The sequence below is a fragment of the Esox lucius genome, chromosome 7 (assembly GCF_011004845.1).
Source record: "Esox lucius isolate fEsoLuc1 chromosome 7, fEsoLuc1.pri, whole genome shotgun sequence".
In the NCBI taxonomy this organism is placed as follows: Eukaryota; Metazoa; Chordata; class Actinopteri; order Esociformes; family Esocidae; genus Esox; species Esox lucius.
Genome location: NC_047575.1, coordinates 3,990,486 through 4,018,274, shown reverse-complemented (window position 1 = coordinate 4,018,274; position 27,789 = coordinate 3,990,486). Strand labels below are relative to the sequence as shown.

The 27,789-nt window shown below is 42.5% G+C and overlaps 1 protein-coding gene across 1 annotated transcript in view; it reads left to right on the top strand.

Moving 5' to 3' along the window:
- spns2 (spinster homolog 2 (Drosophila)) overlaps positions 1–27,789 on the top strand; it is an 87,062-nt gene that overhangs the window by 14,198 nt on the left and 45,075 nt on the right. The window contains exon 2 of the mRNA XM_010870389.5: positions 9,583–9,648. Within this exon, the coding sequence (XP_010868691.3) occupies positions 9,583–9,648 (66 nt within the window). The remainder of the gene's footprint in view (positions 1–9,582; positions 9,649–27,789) is intronic.

Sequence of the window (27,789 nt, the reverse complement as noted above, 5' to 3'; positions counted from 1 at the left end):
TGGCCCTACATGGACCCTGAGTGCTGTATAGGGTGTAAGATGCCATTTGGGACAATGTCCAGTGATAAATAGTATTTTCTTCTCAATCAGTCATAATCAGCTATACTGCTGCTCTGTGAGTCTCTCTCTCCTGTCTCCTGTCTGTCCTTTCTGCCTTTCTGCTTGTCTGTCTACAGCTATCACCACTTAGGCAAAATGTCAAAAGAGAGAAGGAGCCAAAATGGCAGCTCGTGAGGCGCCCATGACCCATGGTTCTCCAGGACTCTAAGCCACTGCCTCCGGTGAACGAATACTGCTGCACTTCTCAGCTTGCGAGCATTATCTAGACGAGCCATCACAGGGGGTTGGAGAAAGGCAAACATCAGTTGACTGCCTGTATCCCATTCTGGTTTCCATTTTGATTTCCATTTTTGATATTTTCTCTGTCTCAATATTTTGATTTACAAAAAAGAACTAAACTTGAAATGAGTTTCTAAACAGGAAACAGGAAATTGGATTGCCTGAGGTTTGTTTCAGTTTCAGTTTGGATTGGAGGTACAGGACCTGAACCACTGACGTTCATCCCCCATCTGTCTATCTGTCCATCTGCCTCTTTTTCTCTTCTGGAGGATTTAAAACCAGGTTTTCTTTCACATGATACATTTGAACATGATGTCTGAGGGCAGAATGGTGAAGGGTTTAGTAAAGATGTAAAACATTCAAATACTCTCTCTTTAGCCATGATTCTGTTGGTCTGTCTGTCTGTCTGTCCCTCTCAATTATTTAGTCCACAAGCCTTGCGGTCAGCCTGACAGGCTAGCTATGCTGCAGCTTGTTGATGCCAAATTGAGCTTGAAACGCCAGTCCAGACCAATTTTCTCTGCCGCTTTCTCACTTCTGCCTGGCGGGTGCTTGAAACTCGCCTTTTTCTCTACTTTTTCATCGTTTCACTCTGTTTCTTTCTCTCTTTGCTCACTCACTCATTCTCTTTCTCTCTGGAGAGGGGAGACTGGAGAGGGCTTTCCTTATGCTCTTTGAAAAGGGTATTGATTGCTTTGCCTCACTGCCTAGCCATGTTGGAATCAGAGAGATGGAGCGCTAGGGTTTGAGGGGTTTTTACGGTTCAGCTTGGTCCAGTGGGTTCGGTCTGAGGGGTGTTCAGTGTGTTATACTCAACACCATTATCTCCGTCATGGTTCAGCTTGGTCCAGTGGGTTCGGTCTGAGGGGTGTTCAGTGTGTTATACTCAACACCATTATCTCCGTCATGGTTCAGCTTGGTCCAGTGGGTTCGGTCTGAGGGGTGTTCAGTGTGTTATACTCAACACCATTATCTCCGTCATGGTTCAGCTTGGTCCAGTGGGTTTGGTCTGAGGGGTTTCAGTGTGTTATACTCAACACCATTATCTCCGTCATGGTTCAGCTTGGTCCAGTGGGTTCGGTCTGAGGGGTGTTCAGTGTGCTATACTCAACACCATTATCTCCGTCATGGTTCTCGTGTAACGATGCTTCCGTCAGACATGTATGTGCTCCTGTCTTGGAAACTGTGCAATTAGACGAGCCTACCAAGAAACGCTGTGCGTTTAAATGACCCTAATTAACAGGGCTAATCAAACAATGCTGGCCGCTTAGTGTGTGAGCTAATTAAGCTTCTAGCTCGGTTTCATTGACCTGCTTAGTGGATCCCAAACACGGCAGAGGGAGAGAGACTGAGGGGAACAGAGAGAACGATGGGGAAATAGAGAGGGAGAGAGAGGGAGAGAGAGGGAGAGAGAGGGAGACAGAGGGAGAGAGAGGGAGAGAGAGGGAGAGAGAATATAAGAAATGGAGAGAGGGTGGGAAAGAGGTGGAGAAAACACAAGGGAGCTGACAGAACGAGGGAGAAAGTGAAGAACGAAAAGGATGAGAGACAGAGGAAGACAGAGAGAGGAAATAAATCTCATTCAAAAGCACTACATAATGACGTCTCTAATCCCTTCGCCGTGGCATGTTATGTAAAAGAGGGATTACCACCAATGGGACTGCCGGACAGAGAGACAGGCTGTGAGGTGTCTCCCAGTGGGGTCCTCTGGTTGCATCAGCGGGGACCTGCCCTGGATGGGACCTGCCTTGGATGGATTCAGAAAGCGCTGGTTGAATTGTGTGTAGGGAACAAAGCCTGATAGTTGAAAACCAGCGCTTCACTAAACACAGGTATATACAATATGATTGATTGACTCAATGATGAGGTGTGGGAGCACCTCATTGAATTTGACATTTAAAACAGTTAGGGGTACCAGTGATGTTTAAAATAATGGTTAGGGTTCAGGATGTGGTGAAGGATTAACCCTGGTCCAATGTCATCTCAGCATTCCGCCTGTCTGAAATGCAATCTCCACCTTCATCATTAAGGCAACCAATCGCATCTCTTCGGCCTCAAGATCCGCCTCCGGAACAAGATGAATAATCTAAAAGATGTCCACCGGAAGAATCTGATGAAGGTCAACCTGACCTCACCTGTTGTCTTTGCTGAAAAGAGACCAAATGTTCAGCCCAGTTAGAAATCAGCATCCTAAAATTGCACTTCCCCTGTCCCGTTTCATAGAGAATTCCCTTGCCTTGCTTCTCCCTGCATTCCTTCCAGCTGTTACTTCCAAAGGTCAAAAGTAGTGCAGTACAGGTATTAAATACGGTGCCAGGTTGGATTTGTTTACAATTGCGCATTAGCCCACAGCAGCTAACAGCAGATAGAGGCTAGTTCTATTATTGATGGGTTTCTTTATGTTTAGTCTGGTGCCCTTGGTAAGGATCCTCTCTAATGCCATGAAATATTGAACACTTGTCGACTGGTTGTAGATGTAGAACAGCCCTCATTGGGGGGTTGGAGAAAGCTCAGCATTAGCCAAACATAATGTTTTACTTTCTTGTTTACATCTATTAGCAACTGTGCTAAGGTTTTCTCAATTTAATTCTCTCGCACTTGCTAGGTTTCTATGAAACGGTTGGAATGAGTAACTCAATGGTTGACAGGGTTGCAGATTGACATTTTACACGAAGGGGAGGTAGCAATACATCAACCCAACTGTGTCACCAATAGACTTTCCTCATCTCTGGAAAGCAAAAGCACAGCAGAGTGAATTGAAACGTTTGAATCTGAGGTGAATTTGATACCTGTTTTTTTCTACTTATACCTGTGTCTTTCATGGTCTCTCTCTGTGGCTCTCTGGTTCTCTCTGTCCTCCCTTTTCCTTCCCTCGTCCTACCTTTCTCATTTCTCATGTGAGTCACACACGTATTTTGTTTGTTGTGTGGGACAGATAGGCACAGCCCCAGTGGCGGACCCATGGGTTGCAGCAGCTTTGATAAATCAGATGTTTGCCCAGCCGCATGACGCTGAATATGCATATAGACAGATTATTATGCAATCAAATAATCTGGCCTTTGCTCTCACATAGCCACTGTTTTAATGTTTATTCATTTCCACTGTCAAGCTTCCCAGTGGAGTGTCAATAGAGTTTTCTTCTTGGCTGCTTCCTAACTGCACCCGCCAGTTAAGAAACAAATGAGGTCATAGTTATTAAAGGGAGATTATATGAAGGCTGTGATTCAGCTTGACCCTAAAGGATAGCGGATGCATTTACAGTGTCCTGAAATAGGAAGTATTAACACACATGTAAAAAAACACACACACAGATCCACATCGGACACACTTAAAGGCATATTCAGACAGGAAATGTACACTGAGAGAGACATACATCTACACGTTGTTGCACGAGCGAGCCCTCCCTTCTGCGCGTTCACTAAAAGCTCCCTCGTACGCAGAAACGCACAGCAGTAATACTGAGGCTTCCATACAGCTGCTGTGTGTTTCGCTTGTTTTTCTCCGTCAGTGTGTCGTGGAGGGTTAGAGGAAATGGGATGGAAAAAACGAGTGTCCCCTGTCTGGCCCTTTACTGCCGAGTGGCGCTAGCCACAAGGAGAGCCAGAGCGGGAAGAGGAGGGCGCCCGCCGGTCAGGAGCCCGCCGAGCCGGCCGCAGTTTGACATACTTGTGGTCCTACAGCGCTTTCTCAGCCTCTCTGTGGGCCAGCCTTTCCCCCGATCACACACACTGTCCACCACACACACCTCCACATACGCACAGACACAAACACACAAGCATGACGTGAGAGCTCCTTTTCTTTCTTTCTGAATCAGAGCCTGGCCTATTCCTGTTGACCCTCAGCTTGGCTTACCCTCGTCAGCATAGCGTAGAGTGGTTCACCGCCACCACCCACGTCTACTTTCAAAACTGCCCCCTATTTAATGGCCTACGTTCCACTGAGGCAGTATGGATCACTTTTGTAGTGTAACCCGTCATGAATAACTTCCAATCCGGAGCTCACAGAGCAGCTCACTCACAGAGCAGCTCACTCACAGAGCAGCTCACTCACAGAGCAGCTCACTCACAGAGCAGCTCACTCACAGAGCAGCTCACTCACAGAGAGCAGAAAATACCGGGGATTTGGTGAAAGGGGGTGCGAGGCATTAATCTGAGGAGCAGACACCTCCCTCACTCCCTTCTTTTTTGACTTTCTTGTTTTTTATGTACTTTTTGCTGCACACAGACACACACATACATACACACGCACGCACACACTCACACAAACTACACATCACTCGTTGTTAAATGGGTTTCTTTTCCCACCCTCTATTTAGCCTACTTTCAGTGTGTCGGAAATAGAAACGAGGGGCCGGAGATCCGTCGGTCCTGGACTCCCTGGTGGGGACAGGAAAACGAAGTAGGTCCCCTCTCTGCAAGCTGAGTGGCTTGCATGTGTATGGAGCGAGAAAATGTGTATGAGTGCATGAGTGTGGATGTGTGTGTTAGGTTCTCCAGAAGACAATGCAAGACTAGTGTACAACTCGTAGCACAGAGCTTCTTTAAATCCTACATACAATATCCATATGTCTACACAATCCAAATTTCACAACTGTATATATTGGCTCCAGGGAAGCTTTACGAGCAAAGCAATCAGGTTTCTATGCAAAACAGGCAAATCCACATTCTCAGCGGCAACTCTAATAAACGTGACAGAAATGTATATTGCCTTTATGAAGAAACGGTCCTTTCAAGTTACTGCAGAAGCTTTACGTCTTCATTATGATTTATGCTTTCAGTCCAGTTATGTGAGATGCCACGTAGTTCATTCTCAAAGAGAAGTCACACGTGTGGATTGTTCCTTTGCTTTCCGGAAGGTGAGGCTAGACATGCACAGTATTCAGAATAACAGAGTTTTTTTTTACGGTTCTTCTCCAATTCTAAATGCCTTAGAGAGAGATCAGCTTGTCCCAGTGCTTTCATCTACTGGCATGAACCCAGGCAGATCTCTAGAGTTGATATATAGTCAATTTCTGTTATTTCCACCCCAGATCATTTACACAGAATATACCGTGAATGGTTGATGACCCTGGCTCACCCAACCAACCTCAACCTCACTGTAACTCAAGGGACCTGAACCAAATCGAAAAACTGTATTAGGAGTAACACAGGAATAAGTATTTTGAAATGATTCACCCTTTAATTCAAATCACATTTTCCTTTTGGTTTTACAAACAGGAATACAAAGTCCAGTTGCTTCTACGTGGCTCTTTTAATTGCATACATTGGCTTCTACAGTACATGGCTTTTTTAATGACATATATTGGCTTTTACGTGGGTTTTTTAATGACATATATTTCTTACAGTAAGAAGGAAAGACTAGGGCAACACGTATGTAGAAGAAGGAAGGCAGAGAGGAAAGGCACAGATTGTTGTCTGAGCCAGGGCTCGAACCCCCGTTGCCAGTGGGGGGCCTGTGTGGTCTTGAGTGGGGAACTCAGACCGCTACACAAGATGTTATGAATGCAAATATTGTCAAGGGTATTTTTTATAAGGACAAAGCTTCATTTCAAGCAGCAATCATAAAGACATCTTTTAAGTGAGGGTTGAATAAGAGTCAGCTCTGGGCGGTGCATACATGGCCTTGTCTCAGCCACCATAATGTTGTATCACTGAAGACATGCACTTCGTGGAGTTTTGAAAAAAAGAATAATACTGTAACACTGTTATGAGCTTGGTCTCCCAGACCGTACCTGCTTGCTGTCGGGTCGATCATTAAGTAGGAGGTATGTACAACTCATGTACTACTGCTGAGTTGCCTGGTTGTTCCACCTAGCTGTCTGAATGTGGGCACTGACTCTAAATGGGTCTCGATAAGAACGTCTACTACATGGCTTAAAACATTTAATGAAAGGCCCATGTTTAGATAAGTAGTTGTAGTCATGAAATAAAATATTTTATTTCGTACAGTTTGCTGTGTTCAGGACCTGTAGGTTGCACCTTAAATGACCATGCTGTGAATTCCATACAGATAACATGAGACAAAAAAACGTTGTTTTTGGTTATTGGTTTTCCCGATAGGCGTATGCTGGCTTTAATCTGAATCAGGTATTTAAGAATCTGATACTAGTTTAGCTGGAACTGGAAGCTGTTATCCGGCAAATCTGCATTCCTACCAGGGCCAGTGGTGTCTCTTCACTGGCACACTACATGAAATACACAGGCCCCTGGAGGTCTGATACCGGAGACGCCACATCGGGACGATTCAATTAAACCAGACCAAGTAGAGAGGATAGATAGCCCATGGAGAGTTGACCTAGCGGAGTTGTGGTTTGACTGTGAAAATGAATCCCATTGTTGTCCCGCTGTATTTGCAACGTGGTGGAGTGGGGAAAGGTAGACAATAAGAGAGAAAAATAAAGGGATGGTGAGCCAGAAAGAAAAATGGGGAAATTAAGAAACAAAGAGAGAGAAAGAAAGAGAGTGAGAAATAATGTAAAACCAAGCCAGGCAAATCTCTGATACGATCCTGGTTCACATGAGGCAGACAGAGAGACAAGAGAGAGAGAGACATACAAGAGCTAGTCAGATAAAGCTGGAGGAAAAGCGAGAACTACTGGCGATTTATAAGTCTTCCGGATTTCGCAAGCTGACATCCTCCCGCCGCCGTCTCTCGACCTTTCCTCCTTGTGTGCCCACACGGCGTTACTATGACAACTAGCCCTGGCGCCACCAAGGCTGAAAACTGGTGGAGGGAGATGGGCAATCAGGGTATGTTAAGGCAAAATATATTTCTTCTTGGAAGTTCCCAGTAAGTGTGAAGAAAATGATATGCCGATATGCTGCTGGAAAAAGCAGCCTGTTTCTGTAATCTCTTGGCTAAAGATAGCACATACCTTTTACATCCTCATGTCGGCATTTAACCCAACCTTTCATGTTATACAACCTGCATAGGATTGTGCCCTCACTTCATCTTCTTAACCTAAACATTTCTTGACAAAACATTTGCACTGGGGGACAGTCAAGTGGAATATTCTTATTTTAAACACATTTCCAGTCTTTTTATGCTTTATTGTACAGAAATGTGTTCTTTCTGAAAGAGCATTAGGACAGATTTGAACCCAAGCTGCATCAGTAAATGGGGGCATACTAAACACAATGGACTGAGTCGGCCTCAGAATATTGAAATATACAGTAAATGTGCACTGGGGGCATACTAAACACGATGGACTGAGTCATTCCACTCCATAATTGATAAATGTTATCAATTATGGAGTGGGTGGCAAAGACCAGTCAGTCGATTTATTTTGACCCTTCAATGAGTCACCCCAGTTGGATGGCATTGTGTTGACTAGCAGGGTGTGGTACCAGGCAGGTGGTTTGGAGGGACGTTTTGCCATCTGGTACAGGGATCCCCTTCCCAGCAGGCACATCGTGTGCATGTGTGTGTTTGTGTGTCTCTGTCAGATTACCTAGAGCACAAACCCAGCAGAGTCTCTGTGGTAATGTTTGACAAATGTGTGTGTATGTGATTGTGGGGGTGTCATTGAATGTTAATGTTAAAAGGAAATATTTTTTATGCCTTGATTATGCTGATGGCTCACTAGGTTAGGGTTTTATGGACGAGGCCAGCGCATGGGCTTCAAACAGTTCCGGTTCAAATGTGTGTTGGTTCAACCCCACCTATTTGTTTTACTTATCCCTTCCCTTCACCAATCAGCAGTTGGTCCAGCCCTGGCAGCACCTGCCTGGATTTCACTTCTCGCTACCTGGAGCTCTGACTTCAGAGCATTTGTTGACAAATGAATGGGGTGATGACAATGCCAAAGAACCAAACTTTTAACCATGGCCACTCAATCAAATGCTTTAAGTCATATGTTTAAAAAGTGCTTAGTTGTCACTAATGTTAATTCCTCCCTCTTTGTTTCCGGACTAAATGGATTTCTTAAGAGACCTGAATATCCTTTGGAAGTGAAAAGCACACAGCATTTTAAAACCAGTCTGAGGGTTAGGGCAGTAAACAGAAGTGGTGGAGCGACCACAAAAAACGCTTGTGTGTGCGTGTGCGTGTGAGTTCAGATAAGGTTTACAGTCCACAGACTGCAGCTGTTTAGGATTCAGATGTTCCATATTCATGACTTCTGTTCTGTCTTGTAATCCCCCAGACTAGACTGGACTGTCAGACTCGAATACTGAAGGCAAACACACCCTTCAAGTCAAAGGTGTATAGCCCATTTCTTATTTCCCCCTTAGTTAAAATATCCATACGTGTTGATTTCACAGACTGCATTTTAACACACAGTCCTTTGTTTTACCTATGGGCAAAGGCTTAACTCTTTCAGGAAAGGATCATTTTCATAAAATGATTCATTACCTTTCATTAAAAGTATTTACATTTATGAGTCTGAAATTTGTTATTAATCCTGCAACAAAATGATGCTGTCATTGTGCATTCTTGAACTCCAATTATTCAGTGCAGACACCTTTATTGATCTGGTTTTACAGCATCTCAGTTATGACGACAAGTTTCAGCTGTTTGCATATTTTGAGCCGTCTTGCTAATAACAGACAGAATTCTTTGCACCTCAATAGGTTCTCACTAAGTGCTCTGTTCCGTTTGCGTTCCTCTCTGTGGAATTTCCTTCCCTTAATACGGGTGATGCATAGCTGTCCTCCAGTTACAAGCAAAGAAACACATTTCAAGTATTTTTTGTGGTGTTCTTTTCTCAGGAAGAAGTCAACCTGCGGGTTGTCTGATTTAAGTTTTAATCGTTGTTTGGGCTCAGAGAAATGTTCACCTGAAATATTTGTTCACCTGAAATATTACTTCTAATGAACTGAACCAGCTCTGAAAACAGAAGTTGGCTTCGGTTTCCCTGCAGTTGTTTACATTTTACTTAAAGGCAGGCTGATGCTGAATGTTTTCTCAAAGAACCTGAGGGTGCATGAGAGCGTGTGCTCCTGACATGCTTTAGACTGGCTACGCGCCTTCTGCCCTCGCCCCCTGCAGGCAACAAAATATTGTCCTAATTTCTAACCGGCAGTTTAGTGTGTTGTTTGTGTGTCTGAGAAGAGAGTACCTAACACTGGATTTCTTCATTGTTACCATGCCTCCAAGACAGATCTATGGCAAGGCCAAAAAAACTAATGAATTCAGCTGTTTTTAAAATGTTTTAATATTCGTGATTTTACAAATGATTTCAGCACTGTCCCTGGTTATCATTAAATGCACCAATGGGTTTTCTCTGTCTTCTCTTTCATGCAGGTGTACTCTTAGACATCCAGAGACACTTCAAGGTATCGGACAGCGGAGCGGGCTTGTTGCAAACAGGTAAGTCAGACCTGATCTCAACAACATCCAGCCCAGCTCAAATAACCACTCAAAGCTCCCTCCTCGTTGCATGGCACAAAGGGCAGGCCTTTTACCCACCTGCCTTGAGCTGCTGTAAGTCCCCTTAAGTCAGGACAGCAGGAGGACAATAAAAACACTTATCATCTCTTATCCTTCTGCCTACTGCCTCTAACAAAGACCTTCAATTGCATCTCAGTTGTTCCATTTCAAATCCATTGTGGTAGCGTACAGAGCCAAAATGTATACAATTCTGTCTGTGTCCAAATATTTCCATACCTAACTGTATATACAATATATAGCACATAGAAAAACCTTGCAAAATGCTTTTGCATACATTTGTTATTTTAAACATACATTCAATTAATACAGGATTAATACAGGAAAGTCACAACACATATAGTGGGTGTTGAGATGCTTTTCAAAAAATGTTTTGAATGCTCAATAGCATAACACAGTTGCTGTAGATCTCAGTGTTGCAGAATGTGGCTGAGACAACATGAATGGGTTATTTCTGAGCTCTGAGAGTTCCTCTAGAAGGCCCCAGTGGAAATAAAAACAGTGGTGAGCGTCAGTGGTGGAAGAGGCTGAGGACTCTGGGCACGGTTTCCTGCTCCACCCCAAAACTTAAATGAATCTACCTTTTGTGAGGGAGTGGCCATTTTGAAGAGCTCTTATTGGAGGTTAAGGTTAGACCTCAGCCTTGTCACTGACTCCTGCACAAACACACACAACACAAACACAAAAGCGCCATTGAATGGAAGTGAGCAGTTTAGAAAGTGGAAAAGGTTTATGTGTCATTCTTTTTTTTACATTCACAGGGTGAAAAATCTATTCTGGCATAGTGTGGCAGGGAAACTTTAAAAAAAGCACTTTTGAAACCACAATGTGGTTTCAAAAGTGTAGGACATTTTATTTTATCTTAGAAACTGTTTTCTTAAGGTAAAACACTTGATTTCACCCCTGCATGATATATTTAATTTCAGCACAACACTCTTCTCTACATTTTATGGAAGTTTTCTGTTAGTCTCTCTCTCCTATAGCAAGTTGTTAAAGGCATGCATGTACATAAAGATTTGTGAGTCAGAGAAACTCAATACACTTTCGTTGTTCTCTTCAGACTGACAGGCAATAAATCTCCCACAGTTCATTTGAGAGACAAGGTCTCATTCTAAACATGACCTTCATCACATTAAGCCGCATCATTGTTAGTTAGCAGGAATGTGTGAAATCCAACAAAGCATTTTGGACCTTTCTGAGGGTGAAGAAATAGGGAAGAGAAATGTTACTTTAGCAACAGCAGGAGGGCTGGCATTTTCTGGAGAGTGAGGTGACCTTTTAATGTGAAGTCATCGCTGTGAGTTTTATAAACAATACCAAATCCATGACATTTGAAGGTACAGAATGTGATAGGTTGAGGGCTATTCAGCTCTTGTGCCAGAAGGCCCAAACACCTCAGGTGTTTGTTCCTACCTGCTAGTTAATAGCTCTCACCAAGTGTGTCAGGTCTGAGAATGCCTTAATGTCCCTGATTGGAAGGAGAGGATGAAAAGGGTTTCAGTCCTCTGGGACCAGAGTTGAATAGCCCTTCATCCAGCATGTACTGTATACTGAAATTGTGATATTCATGGATTTAGAAAAGAAAACACACAATGGCCAAAAAAACAACAACAAATATAACTAGAATGTGACTGATGAAGCTATATAGTGAAGTTGTGCACACACATACACCCACAAACACACTCCTAATTATTTAATTTAACCACCCTCACAGCACACATGAAGTAAAGCGGCACTCACAGCTGGTCACTGGCTCTGTCTGATGTCAGGTTGATGCCTGTCTGGTCCCAGGCTAGACTGCACGGTGCAGCATGGCCCCTGGTCCCCAGACGACCCCAGGCTCGCACCGGCTTGAGGAATGCAGCGGGCTGGGGCTCTGAGCTCTGGGACCAGCCACAAACAGAATGAGAACCTAGATGTGAAAGTTGAGCGGGTGATCTCAATACAAAGTGGTTTGGTGCATGCACACGTGTGTGTGTGTGTGTGTGCATTGTTCCAGCCTAAATCCCCCACCAAACTCGCACCCACTCTCCAGGGAGGACAAACCAGAGCTCTGTGAACACACGCATTTGACATTTGTTTACCAATCCCTCTTTCTCCTTGACGAATCTTAGACAAACCTGGTAAACTTAGAGCATGTGCCAGCAGGTGGTGGTCAGTGAGCAATGGATGTAGAGTTGGTTTGGTGTCTCCCTGACCCTCATTTCAGTCACCTCAGAGAGCAGCAACAACCTATAGTTATGGTCACTTCTCTAAACAAACCTCAATTGGTATAAGTGTTCTGTTTAAATTCTGGTTTGGTTTGGTTTGGTTGGGTCTTCCTTTGGGGCTGTGGGTGATGGGCTTTGGGCTGTCTCTGGGCTGCTAAAGATTGGAAAATTGGAACCAAGACCTACTGTGTTTAGAGCATCTTCACTGTCCCATAGAGGAGGTGCTGTTTAACCCTGTTGACGCTTCAAACCATATTCACTGAATAACTCACGGTTATTCATGTAAATGTGCATTAAAGTTCCCACAGAACTTAAAAGACATAACTCAACAAATTAAAAAGACATTCTTACTATATTTGTGTTAGTGTGTGTGCCCTTTAAAGATGCACTCTGCAATTTTGGGCCACCGGTTGTTAAAGCATCACTGTCAATGTTGCCCCCTTTGGTTGAAATAACTGCAAGTACCCATTTCTTGTTAATGTCTATCTTTCTCTTACATCAACTACAAGGAATTTTTGGTCACTCTTCTTTAGAATGCTGCTTCAACTGGGTGTTCAAAGGCTTTTTGAATGTGCAGTCCATTTCAAGTTTCTCCACATCATTTTGATAGGAATCTTGGCTTTGACTCAGCCTTTCTATAACCCTCCATTTCTTCTTTTTGAGGCATTCTGTTGTAGCTTTTCTTGAACGTTTTGGATTTTTGTCCTGTTGCAATATCCATGTTCGGTTCAGCTTCAGCTTTTGGATAGATGGCCTCACATTCTCCTCAATAATTCTTTGGTCTTATATGAAATTCATGGTTGATTCAATGATGGAAAGTTGGCCAGGACCTGAGTCAACAAAGCATTATGTGACCACCTCCATGTTTTACAGTTTGTATGATGTTCCTCTGTTTAAAGGCAGTGTTTTGTTTTTGACAAAGACTTCTGTGTGCATCATTGGATGAGCTCTTGGGCTGAATTTGGTGGTATGACCTGTCCTATGTAGATTGCCAGTGGTCTGGACTTTCCTCCATTTCCAGATGATCTGTTGGACAGTGGAATAAGGTTTTTCAAATTGCTTGTTTATGGCATTGCAATTTTATGATTTTCTATGATGGTATATTTAGGGGTGTACTGAGGTTTTCCAATTAATGGAAATGTTTCCAAAGTGAATTTTATTTGGGATTTGTTAAATTGGATTATTTTATCAATGAATAGTGTTGGAATGTTTCTAATAAAGACAACTTTCCAGGGGTTTACTTAGTTTTTGGTGAATGTGCTATTTCATCAAAATAATTTGCTTTTAATCTTGGAATTTCTTTGCTTACAAAGGTATTACACTGACTCTGCGTATAGATTAGGCATGTTTTAACAAAGTACAGCCCAAAATGGAAGGTCAAAAACTTTTTGTTGCAGAAGCCCTGTACTGCATATTTAACAGGCGAGAGTGACATGTAGAGCACCTTACCAATAACCAAAAAGTTGACATTTCAAATCTCAGATACAGCAAGCTGAAGAATGTGTTGTTCTGTCAAGAACAACACGTTGTAAGTCACTTTGGAAAGAACTCCTAGCCAGAGTAACCTAAAGAACCAACTTGCAAAAGCAAGAAAAATTCAAAATGTGAGATACCCAGAGAAAGTGAAGAGGCCTGGTGAAAGAGGGCTAGCACTCAGGTAGCATGGAATGTGTCCTGGCCTCAGGTGCTCGCGTCTGTCTTTCAGCTTAGCACATGAAAACAGCAGACAGCTGAGCTAATAACACTGTAGCAGGCATTCCTAACGAGAGCAGAGAACCTGTCGCATCTGTCAGGGAACTGGGCGACTCCTGCTTGAAATGACAGGTCCTCCATTAGGCCTCCAAATGACCCAAGGGGTGTGGTCAACTGAAGACAGATAGTTGAGTGGGAGGGGTGATGATGCAGGAAGGCAGATAGCTTGATGGTTAGACTGCAGGGCTGCTGAGTTGAATCCCAGATCCAGCCAGGTTTACAATCTGTTGTCGTGCCCTTGAGCAATTCTCATATAATTTAACCTAGATGTCATCTGCTATGTCTATGGTGAAAATTATGTGACATTTTCCAGGGGTTTGGAAGGAGTCTATGTTTATTTCCATTTGAGCCTGCTGTAGATGGAGGAATGTGGGCTTTGAGTGATTTTCTCATATGAAATATTGTTTGTCTGCATATCATTATTATTCATTATGAACTGTATGCAGCCAGAGTTTTTGATAAAAAATCTCGGAAGAGTGGTCGTGACTGTGAAGACAGTGAATACAATTCCTACTGTAAATGGCTTTGGATAAGAGTGTCTGTTAAATTACTAAAATGTAAAATATAAAACAAAGAGCCTGTCCAGTTTCTCCAGCTCTATCAATTACTAGTTATTGCTGATCCAGGGAGATATTTTCTATTAATTTGGAACAATCTTGGGTCAAGTGTCTGCCGTGTTTGTCCTGGTTCTCCTGGCCATCCCCTATGAAGCGCTGTTGGCTGACACACTTTGGGCCTGACCCAAATGTCACCCTATTTAGTAGGATATAATTTAGCCACAGAGTCTCTGACAGACTGACCATGTCCCCAGCAAGCCAATCCCCCCCAACCTCCACATGGCTGCCAACCCCTGTCCTGTCTGAATCTGGAACGAAACACCTGCACAGACACTTAGGTCAACGTAGCTAGCTTTCACCAAGTGACATCCTGGCCAGACGCTGAGAAATGGTGCCACAGGTGGAACAGGGAAACTTCTTAATTTCAACTGAGCTATTAAATCTCCCAGCTCTTGAACTCCCTTACATACAGCTCACTTAGTGGTCTTTGTTCTGCTCCCTCTCCCTCTCTAACTCTTTCTTTCCCTCTCTCTCTGGTGTAAAGGGTGAGGCCAAGTCAGTAGAGTCAGAGATTTGCACAATACCCAGTTTCTGGATTTGCAGATAATGCCTGCGATGTTCTTATGGATAAGAGAGGATGAAGTATTACGATCTGTGGCTTAGAGTTGGCTTTGACCCATTGGAAAACCCTTCGCAACTGGGGCTGTGACAAGTGCGGCCAACTTTACATGTTAATGTTCCAGTGTTTGTCACAGTCTCTGGTTACTCTGTAACAGAGGTGGCTACGGGAATCTGCAATCTCTTTCTTTCAGCATGAAGTAAAGCTATATCAGTGTTTGATCAGCTGTGGTGTCTGTCCACTGCCACACAGCTGCTCTTCTCTGGGGTTTTCCGCAGCCTTCGCTCGTTCCCTCAGTTGTTCTTTTCTCTCCCCTCCATCCTCTCTCTGTCTTTCCCTTGTTCTTCCCTCTACACCATCTCTTTCTCCCCTCCATCCTTCTCACCCTGCTGACACAGCGGTCGGTCCAAGACATTTGATTTGATGAGATATGCCCTCCTCTTAGCTTGTCAGGTGTAGCTGCGCCACCATCACGCAATTGGGTGCCATGTAGTAAAGGAGTTGGCTACAACAGCAGAGAGGGATTTAGGGTTACATTCATTTAGGTTCAACCGAAATGCAACTTCCACCTTTGAAACCCAATTTGGCAATTAGGTTAACTGTCTTGCTTTCAGATGCTAATCAGATACTCGAACCGCTTTGGGAGTAGAGAAAGGCAAAAAGTGAGAGGAAGACAGAGATCAAAATGAAGAGGACATTGAGACACCTGTGTAACATTCCTCCTGTGCAGCTGGCATGCACAAGAGCAACGTTCAATATTAATTAGGTAACTGTGACACAATCATGCCTTTGGAGTTCAATGGCACCAAGCCCCAAATAAGAACAATTCTGAATGATATGTTAATGGCCACATGAATGTATCTAAATCGTAACTGCTTGGTGGAGGTTCACACTCTTTGCCCGTAGATGTTTGCTTTAAAGCATTACCTGTGTAAAGCCAGTCCTCTATTTGCCCTCTGATTTCTAACTCTGTTTCATTGCTATCACTGTAAAGTGCTGAGCTGTTGCCGATTCCCATATGTCTTAGTGGACCGACTCAAAACCTGTCTCGCACGCTGTCTCTGTATCTCTTTCCCCTACTCTTTGACTAGGCCACGTTTCAGAGGAGGGTAGCTGCCAGACAGTGATTGGCACCCCTCCCATGCTCCCTAGCTCCCATCGCCCACCTCTCCACTTCCTTTCCCCTGAGCCAAAACTCTTTCTCACGGAAGAACTGCCAATCCAATCAGGAGATCAGAGGCCAATTAAAACAAGCATGAAGGGCGAGATGAGGTGAAGAAGTGCTGAGGGGCCACTGGGTGTAAACACAGAATAATCTAGAACTTCCTAGTGGTAAATGCTCTAATGGGTTCTGTGCCTTCGACCCCCACTACACCCACAGCCTACAGTGCATATGTCTACAGTGCATATGTCTATGCTTGTGTTTCAACCACATTAAGCAATACGTTATATGTCCTGCCATTGATATCCACTCTTAGCAGTAACAGCCCAACACAGGGTGGTGTTTATAGGCAGCCTGGTTGAAATGTAGTACCTGGTTGAAAAGTTATTCTTAGAAGGTCTTATCCAGAGCAACCTAATGTCTTGCTGAAGGATGAAACAATATCTTTTTTTACATTGCTGGTTTCGGGATTCATTCAGCAACCTTTCAGCCACTGGTCAGGCATTCTAACCGCCAGACTTTCTCTCTGCCCACTATAATAGATCCATGATTACTTCATCTTTTCCATCATCAGAAGAAGGACAAAGCTTCTGTTTATGGTAATTGACAGAGGTTGTGATATTTGCTTGCACCAGCATATGAGCGCTGCATCTGAACTGGATCGATACCCCTGCGGGTATCTTAGTCGGCTGAAGCCCTGGGAACACACACACAAACCCCCGCGGTCAGGCCCCTGGGAGCTTGCTAGGTTTCATTCTTCTGCTCCGCCTGACATCAACAGATCAATAACCGACGCAGACAGGTCAGTATTCCAAATGGCACCCTACTCCCTGTTTAGGGCAATCTAATGTTGTGCTCCAAGCAGTGCAATTTTGGATGCCTAAGTCCAGTCGAGGCCTCCAATCAAACAGCCTTGCTCTGTGATCATAGGTTACATACTATGTGTGCAGATTGTCTAAGGCAGAGATATTACACGAGTGGTGCATATATGCATTATAGTTGACTAACATGAACCATTAGAGGGCTGGTTCTTTACTTGAACGTTTGTCTATGTGCAACAGTTCATTTTAGTGCAGTGGTCCAAAACAGTGAAGACCATCAATTCAGTATAATTTAAAAAACAACCCTAACCCTTACCCTAACCTTAACCACAATAACCATTATGCCTAAACTGAAACTCACCCTAGCTCCTAAACAGAACCCATAATTCTAAGACTAATTCTAACCCTAATTCTTACCCAAAACGTAACCCAGTTTGATAAAACTTCTAGCCAATTTGAGGACCAACTACAGTAGTAAAACAGGAACACACAAACACACATACTCTCAAATGAACATACACTTGAGCTATTCTCTATCATTTCAGCCATGTCCTGTCATTAACTCTGCTGATCCTGTGGTTGTGGGAGGAAAATGGCAGGAAAGAAACACTCCGCGCCCTGTAAAACTATGTCCCTAGTTGGATCCCAAGGCAATCACAGACAAGGCACAAATTGAGGGAGAGTGTCCCCAGAACAAAATGACAGGATAGCTGGATCTGTGTGACTTTTCTACTGTACATGTAAATACATGGAAGCTGCTGTGCATATATCTCCCTAATTCATAATGATTTAGCAGATGCTTTTATTGCATGTGAACTTATATTGACTTATAGTCAAGTGACTTAAAATCTAGTCCTATAATTAAAAAACACTCTTGTACTATTTTGGAGGGATTGTTAAGTATTTTTTTGTAATATTATCACCTCTTGAAGAGCTCATCAGAAGTACTGTTTTTTGTTTGTTTCCTTTGGAACCAATGCGCAAATTTAGCTCTACATGATAGTTCTACAGCAAGTAACTGCATGCTTTTTATGATTACAGTGATTAGCAAACATCATGTAATTTCCTGAGGGTAGCCTGACCATTCACCATGTAGCAAACAACTTGCCTTGGGTCATTTAGTTTCATAGGAGAATGCTTTTAGAAAGAGTTTGACATTCACAAGTAGTCTGTTATTTTGAGTCTAAACTCGTCCTGTTAAAGCTGTCTATCTGACAAGTTTCTGTCATCACAACAGTATAGCTGGAAAGCACCTCAAACCATATATACTGTTGTAGGGTTGAAATGGTTTGCAAAACTCACGGTTTGGTATTTTGAAGTACATTGGTGTCACGGTTCGATATGGTTTTTATGCATAGACAAAATAAATGTCTGAGAAATATGTCATTTGCATTTAGATTTTCCATTTGTAATAATAGTAAACATGGGAAACAAAGAGGCAACAAGAAATATCAGTGCCTGCCTTATAACCTGAAACAAAAACACAACCATTTAAAACAGAACTTTATCAAGAGTGTGTAATCCAGCAGCATATATCGAAATCAGTGGCAGGCTGTGCATTTTACACCTGTGCCTTCAGCACTATTTTCCCGTAATTCTAATAACGTCATCATATGACACTATAGGGTTATAGGCTATTGACATTTGACGTAACCACAGTGACAATAACCTTTATCGAGTGGAATAAACAGATTTAACACTAGGCTCAACACCTAATTGACACAACATGAATAAACGATGACTGAAACCATCACGAATGTCCCAGTATGACGCAGTATGACAGGATGCTGTATCACACACAGCCATCACATATCCCAAACCAATGTCCTTACCAAATAAACAAGAACAAACTGACAACAACCAGTCACATTTACTCATACAACCAAGAAGCAAGCAAACATGCCAGGAGGAACAACACAATCAGGAATCAGGCTTCCCCAGAGATTGCAGCAAAGCTGCTGGACCTAAACGCACATGTATGCCACCATGTACACTCAAAGGCACAGCCAGCCAGGCCACTGAAATTGAACTTGCTTCACACCAGAAGCAACAATCTAAAGCAAGCAATAATAATAAATAGCTATTAATAGGCCCAGCCCCAGGATTAAATGTGTCTGTTTATCGATCTCCTCCTGCTGTGTTTCAGTCCTAAATACTGAATACTGAATACAAAAACACCATAATAAGCCCTCTTAAGACCCCTCATGGTGCCGGGCCTGCTAGTAAAAATATACTGAACAAAATAATAAACGCAACACTTTTGTTTTTGCCCCCATTTATCTTGAGCTGAACACAAAGATCTAAGACTTTCTCTATGTACACAAAAGCCCTATTTCTCTCAAATATTGTTCACAAATCTGTCTAAATCTGTGTTAGTGAGCACTTCTCCTTTGCCGAGATAATCCATCCACCTCACAGGTGTGGGATATCAAGATACTTCTCCTCCATATGCCATTCTGCCAAAAAAGTAAAAATCTAAATAACCAATCTAAAGCACTACAGTTATAAACCGAAAGTTTTAAACAACCGGGGATAATGCTAGGTCAGGTGTCAGCTAGTTTTCTTCAGTTAGCTAACTGCCACTCCCATCAACAATATGAAAAATGCTGACCTAAGGCTGGCGAGAAGGCTCTGGTGTGTCAAAGAATATGCCCAACACGGCAACCTCAAAATCTGATTGGTTAATTAATATGACAATCAACAACATGCTCCTGTTTGCTTCAATGGAAGTGGGGATTCACTCAAAATTCTGAAGGCCTCCAGTTTACCCGGAGACAGCATAGTTGAAAAATCTGATTGGATGCTTTTATTTATATGAGCTGTACATGAAGCAGCACAACTGAGGGAGAGAGTAGCATTGAAATTACGTTACTAGACTGATGGGAATGAACTTCATGAAATACATATAGCGTTAATGAAAACTTAAATAAAATATAAAAATAAAAAATAAATGTTCTGATTCTGACAGTCTTTAGGCCAGCAGAGAAGGCTTGCTGGCCCTGACGGCCCACCCAGACGGCAATCCTGAATTTGCAGTGCGTATCGAACCGTGTACCGTGGACCCTTTCCCGAACGGTTCAATACAAATACAAGTATAGAGATGATTAAATAGCTAAATACCTATCTATGGTTATCTTCTGGAAGCTAGCGGTTGATAGCTAGCCAAACACCAACCGATCATTAGCTTGCCAATTTAATGGTGTCCATCAATCAATGTCCGTATCTGTTTCTTTCAAAAATATATGAAAAACTGTATTTTTGGACTGTTATAATAAATGCATCTTTATAAATATACATATACAAATATAAATACACAAAATATATAAATATACAGTTGTGCTCATAAGTTTGCATACCCTGGCAGAAATTGTGACATTTTGGCATTGATTTTGAAAATATGAGTGATCGTGCAAAAAAACATGTATTACATTTATTTAAGGATAGTGATCAAATTAAGCTATTAATTATCACATAGTTGTTTGGCTCCTTTTTAAATCATAATGATAACAGAAATCACCCAAATGACCCTGTTCAAAAGTTTACATACCCTTGAATGTTTGGCCTTGTTACAGACACACAAGGTGACACACACAGGTGAAAATGGCCATTAAAGGTTAATTTCCCACACCTGTGGCTATTTAAATTATAATTAGTGTCTGTGTATAAATAGTCAATGAGATTCTTAGCTCTCACATGAATGCACTGAGCAGGCTTGATACTGAGCCAGGGGGAGCATAAAAAATACCTGCGTAACAAGGTAATGGAACTTTATAAAGATATAAAAAGATATCCAAAGCCTTGCAAATGCCAGTCAGTACTGTTCAATCACTTATTAATAAGTGGAACATTTGGGGATCTCTTAAAACCAAGCCAAGGTCAAGTAGACCTAGAAAGATTTCAGCCAAAACTGCCAGAAAAATTGTTCGGGATGCAAAGAAAAACCCACAGGTAACCTCAGGAGAAGTACATGGAATACATGTGATGTGGTTTTTTCAAGGAGCACAATACGACGATTCTTGAATAAAAATGAGCTGCATCGTCGAATTGCCAGAAAGAAGCCTTTACTGTGCCAATGCCACAAAAAAGCCTAGTAACAATATGACCGACAACACCTTGACAAGCCCCACAACTTGTGGCACACTGTGATTTGGAGTGACAACAAAATAGAACAAAATAGAGCTTTATGGTCACAACCATAAGTGTTATGTTTTAGAGAGGGGTCAACAAGGCCTATAGTGAAAAGAATGCCATTCTCACTGTTAGGAATGGTGGTGGCTCACTGATATTGTGGGGGTTTGTGAGATCTAAAGGCAGGGGAAATCTAGTGAAAATTTATGGCAAGATGAATGCAGCATGTTATCAAAAAATACTGGCAGACAATTTGCATTCTTCTGCATGAAAGCTGCATATGGGACGCTCTTGGACCTTCCAGCATGAAAATGTCCACTGCACAAGGCCAAGTTGACCCTCCAGTGGTTACAGCAGAAAAAGGTGTAGGTTGTGGAGTGGCCATCACAGACTCCTGACCTTAATATCATCGAGCCACACTGAGGAGATCTCAAACGTGCGGTTCATGCAAGATGACCAAAGTCTTTTCCTGACCTGGAGACATTTTGCCAAGATGAATGGGCAGCTATACCACCTGCAATAATTTGGGGCCTCATAAACAACTATTACAAAAGACTGCACACTCTCATTGATGCTAAATGTGGCAATACACAGTATTAAGAACTAAGGGTATGCAGACCTTTGAACAGGGGTCAGTTCATTTAATTTTTTTTTGCCGTGTTTTGTTTTATGACTGTGCCATTCTGTTCTACAGTTGAATGTGCATCCCCTAAGAAATAAAAGACATGTTTGCCTGCTCACTCATGTTTTCTTTACAAATGGTACGTATATTACCAGTTCTGCAAGGGTATGCAAACCTCTGAGCAAAACTGTAAAAATATCCACTTTGTTAGATCAGATTGTTGTACACAAATGACAGTGTCCTTTTTTTTATCCTGGCAGTCTGCAGACCTCTTGACCTCATTCATAATAAATACTGTAGTGTTCAATAATAAATGGTAGCATTATTTTATGTGTGGCCCATTAGGGAGTCAATCCCAGGGGTTTTAAGCACCACACAAATCCTAATGGAACCATACGCACTGTTAACATGCATGGACCATGTCTACTGTAATAGTACACACTCATCTTCCATTCTCAATCCAGAGCTCTACCTACTTTAAGTGCTCTCTCCCCCAGACTCCGGCTTACAGCAAAGGCCCTAGAGCCCCAGTCATTCATTTACAATCTAGTGCCTTTTGAAAGGCCAAAAAGCAGGGAAACCTGATGCTACAGGCTCCTGGTGACTCCTGGTGAAGTGTGCTTTGCGAATTCCACTTATTTGAACCAGATCCTTATCAGATAGCTCATATGGTGGCATTTGGGACTTTAGCAGCCTTCTGTACTCCAGATGGGTCCACTAAAAACATTGGCTTTCAACTCCGAACTTGGCAGCTCCATGCACGCACCGCAATGCTGGATTTCTTTGCATAGACGTTTGACCGCGCATTCCTCTGCACCTAAACAGGCTGTGATCGTACAATGGGCAGTGCTCATGCTTCCAGGCCACAAAGCAGGGAAAGCATTTATCAAACGTCAGCCACACCGCTGTAGGGGGAAACCCGACACTGCTGAAGAATGAGGGGGTCCGAGCTGTTTGGTTTCTTCAGCGTCTTGGAGCGTGAACGTAAATGTGAGGAATGTAGGGGATGTTTAGAGCTCCACCTGAAGGAGATGACTGTGTAGTTTAGTATCAGGGTTGGTTTACAGTGGTAGGAAGAAAGAAAATAAGGAAGGAGGAGAGAGACATTTACATACTGGTCATTTACCATTTTGTTTTCTTGAAGACTTTAGATGGAGCATAATATGAAGGGAGGTATAGAGAAATGGAGAGGAAGGGGGAGAGAGACATGGGGGTGTAGAGGGAGAGAGACATGGGGGTGTAGAGGGAGAGAGACATGGGGGTGTAGAGGGAGAGAGACATGGGGGTGTAGAGGGAGAGAGACATGGGGGTGTAGAGGGAGAGAGACATGGGGGTGTAGAGGTAGAGAGACATGGGGGTGTAGAGGGAGAGAGACATGGGGGTGCAGAGGGAGAGAGACATGGGGGTGTAGAGGGAGAGAGACATGGGGGTGTAGAGGGAGAGAGACATGGGGGTGTAGAGGGAGAGAGACATGGGGGTGTAGAGGGAGAGAGACATGGGGGTGTAGAGGGAGAGAGACATGGGGGTGCAGAGGGAGAGAGACATGGGGGTGTAGAGGGAGAGAGACATGGGGGTGTAGAGGGAGAGAGACATGGGGGTGTAGAGGGAGAGAGACATGGGGGTGTAGAGGGAGAGAGACATGGGGGTGTAGAGGGAGAGAGACATGGGGGTGCAGAGGGAGAGAAAAAGAAGGTAGATAGAAGGAAGAAGGAATAAAATGAAGAAGTTAAGAAAGAAAAGAGATTAAGGAAAATATTCATGAGGGAGACTGAAAGAATGTATATGTTACAGGAAGTAGGTGAGGTGGCAGATACAGCCCAGTTTCCAGGCAGTTGTTTCTCAGTCGCTACAGTGTTCCACCCATCTCAGGCAGCTACAGTGTCATTTTTCACAAGAAAAGGACACAACATCAAGAAAAACAAACAAAAACAATCTGTCTACATGGGGTATAATCTGTCTGTTAGCCTGGCTGCTGTCATAAAGCACCACAGGGTTACACCCCAAAGGCAGCGCAACACAACTATACCGTTTGCGGCAACCAGGGGACTCTTCCACCATCTCTGTAACAACCCAGGGAGCGCTAAAGTGACTCAGTGTGGTTTGCGGTGATTGAAGTAAAGAAATGCCACAAGATAGATACATCTAAACTAGGGCTACAGTAGCTGAGTAATTGACTTACAGTAATCTTTGTCAACTCGATGTACTGTACAAGCTTACCTTTTGATCCAGTGCTATCACAATCAGCTTCTGACCTGCCCTCAGGATATGCTAGGCAAGTTGGGTTATGTTTGTTCTCTGTATCCCTCTCTCTCTGCTCTTTTGTCTCCTCTTTCTCTTAGCTCTCTGCTTCTCTTGCTCTCTCTTTCTTGCACTCTTTTCCCTTCTCGCTCTCTCTCTTTCTCAGCCTTAATTTTGGCATTCTTTATGTCTAAATGATCCCTGACATTGACCATTGTCCCTGACGTGAACTCATTTAGTTGGAGGAACTATGGTAAATCAGTTTTCACTGCCCCATATTCTTTCCATGGCTACAAATACCTTGGGGAACATTCTCTCATAACATACAGCAAAACTACTGTGTCACATTCCATTGTGTGGAGTGATAGAAGACCAAGGATCTGCTCTGAATACCTTTTGGTTTAGGATTGCGAAGCATGCATTACAGAAGTCACTTGGTTCTGATTTATCCTCACATGGTCTTTTCTATCATCGCTATGACACTAAACTATTTTTCACCTTGCTCTCTTAAGATGAATGTCCTAATTGTCCCAAAAAGTTCCTCTGGCTAAGAGTGTCTGCTAAATCATTACAAAGTAAATGTAATTTTCATTTAAATGAGAAACAAAAAACTACATTTACAAAAAAGGTTGTGTTTTTCAGAAGTGTTGTTGTTATGTCTTGGTAAGCCTATTGTCTTGGATTTGGTAGAATTATGCCCAACCATTTGTTTTGCACACATACACACACAGGATATCCCCTTATGGCGTTGTGTCTGAAAAAAAACATCTAGGATGTGCTTCTCTTTCTCTGCCAATCTGTTTTGTTTATTGGCAGTTTGCGCTCAACATTGGAGTAATGTCGACTAATTACAGGGGCCTCCACCCTCCACCCTTTATTTATTCCTTTTCACTGGCTGTTGAGCTCAGCACTCTCACCTGAAGAGAACAATTGAAAATTTATTAAAGGCGTTTCTTAATGACACACAGTTTCCAATGTTGTATAAGCCAATGTGCCTTCCTTCCCCTTCCCAGGTATGATCTGATCGCAGAGATGAAAGGTTCTTATCCATACCATCGTAAGATTTGTTCCAGCATAGGCAGCGCCATCCAGGCCTGTCCATGTTGTCAAGTCGTCAACTGTGGTACAATTTATCGGCTGGCCCTTCCCGGTTGGACTTGTGATCACGTAACCAACCAGGTGTTCAGGAGAGTTCCTTCAGTAGCAATGGTAGAATTAGTTTATCCCAGTTAGGATTTGAATGAGATTTCTGGCACAATATGGATTTGATTGAGGTTTTTGGCACCATAACGACACACTACCGAGATCACTCTGGGAAAAAGCGACACCAGGTCTCACTCTCGTTGATTAATGTCCCGAGCCAAAAGGATAAGTTAGACAGAGATGAAAATTGTGCTCTATAGAATGGATTGCTATTTCAAGGAATTGTATTTACCTGGCAAGAAAGTCTGTCAAGACAAGAGAGACATTTTCTTTGAAAACTTCAGTGGGAACTGAGAATGTTTCAATGTTTTATTTTTTTATGTGTGTTGAATGGTACTATACAAAATACACATGACAGGTCCCTTTGTGCTCTTTGCCCTCCATGTACAAGCATAACACATGGGTTCTTGATAGATTTGCTGTATGAGTTATTCTGTCTTTCTTCTCCTCAAAATATTGTATGCGTTCTCCTGACAGACCCAATGCCAACTAGATGCCAACTCTAATCCATTCACTGTCTATTGGCTGTTGTTCATTCGTTGTATAATAAAAGCCTAATCCTGCCCAGAGATAACTGTAAATGCTGCATTGTCACAACATGCGTCACAGATTTTCATGTTTGAAGGTCATATTATCCTTCGCTTAGCTCCTCACTTGTTATTCAATTCCTCATTTAGTTTGCTCTGAGGATTCATGCATCTGGCTTCTTTCATAATGTCTTGGTACTTAAGACACTTTTAAGTGTCTGTGCTTAGGGAGATTAAATGTCAAAGCATTAGGAACAAACAAGTGCTCCTGTTGAAGAGAGGAGGTGGTATTATTTCTGTTTTGGCAGCCTAGCCAGGCTGACATTCATGGTTGGCATGTCTAACATGTTCTCAGTTTTCTACAGCTGATGCGTAAGTGAGAGCCATGTGGCCGGATTGAGTTTCCTTCCTCAGTACCACATTGCTTATGGCCTATGTTTTAGGGATTGTCACATAGTGATTGAACCTGTATCCTCTTGGTCATTTTTTTTGGTGTGGCTATCAATACACATGTCTGGAGAATGTTGTTTCATTTGTCTGGTTTTTGTGACAGAACGTCTGGCACAAGAGATGATAAAGTCCCATGTTAGCAACCAGGTGAGTCGCCATGATGACTCTGAAACCTTTACCTGTCCAAACCTTGACAAAGTTAACACTTATAATCTTAAGATTTGACCTATCATAAAAGGTGAATGTTCTCTGGTAGCTATGATTCCTTAAGTCTAAGTTTCTATGTAAACACACTATACTCAGCACTACAACTGATCTTTTATTAAATTCTTTAAGAAATATATTCAGCATTCTTTTTTTTTATTGACGAATCATTGTGGGGCGATAGATAAGAGTTTTTTAAAGTATATATGTATATGATATAATGATAGATTTATATCTGTCTGATATGAACATAACAAAAGTTATTGATGATTGTGGTGCTTGGTAGTAAGTAAAACAAATATGTTGGATAGAAGTTTAAAACATCTTGACAGACATCTCTATTACACTGGTGAAAATCATCATCAAATGAAATACATTTATTATTCTGTGGTTAAGTTATTACAAACAACTCAAACTAGATTACTGTCAGTAAAAATATTTCAAATTCTATTTATTTGACTGGAATGGTCAAGTTTTATTCTGAGTAAAACCAGGCTGGCAACACAATGGGGTTGAAAACCTCTAATATTCTATAAATATTTATCAGAAAGAATCATAGCTAGTTAGGACTCCCAACTTCATGAAGCGCTTTAAACGTCTAGATAACCTTGGTGGTGACAGAACCGTGAGCGACACAACTGATGAGTAAATTCAACTGAATCTGTTAATGGGAGGTTGTATTTGTGGAAGCAGAATATCTGAGAAGTGACGAAGACTAGCACAAATACATTCCTACACACACACACACACACACACACACCAAACAGGTCAAAGTTATACTGTACAGAGCTGTGAATGGCAGTTAGTGACAGGGCATGTCGATGCCTGTCGTTAGGATGCGGTGATTCTGTTCATCTAATTCTGTCTCCGTCACTCCATAGCTATTTCAATCTTTGCAGTGAGCCTCTTGCTTAAGCAGAAACCATACTGGCTGTCAAACCTCACAGCTGCCTGCCGAACAGTGATATGTGTGTGTGTGTGTGTGTGTGTGTGTGTGTGTGTGTGTGTGTACATTTGTGCGTGTGTGTGTGTGTATGCACGTATTTGTGCATTTCTGTCTATCTATATTAGTGGGCCATCTAACTGTATCACCCTATAACACATGGACCAAACGACAGAGACAAATAATTGGGAATTATCCTTGAAGAGATAAGGAAAACTAACAAAACATTACTATCTTAATAACAATACAATATATATACTGGAACAAACAGGATCAGGACATGTCACTGTCGATAAAGTTTAATGGAAAGATATCGAACGCCCTGTGTCCGCTGTGCACTTTGAAGTCCCTCTTCCCAAAGCCAGATTCATGACTGTAGTCCAATTGGTTCCCTATTCAGTTGATAGTGCACAATTGTTTATCAGGGCCTGTAGGTCAAAAGTAGTGTGCTAAATGGGAAATCAGATGCCATTTAGGATGCACATGATCAATGCATCGCAGGTGCTCTGTTCTTGTTTCTGTTCAGCCGTTTCATAGAGAAATGTATCGCCCCTACAGACCGAGTGAATATAAATCACACGCAAACATGTCCTGCATCCTGGGCCACAACAATGTTTTATTCATAGG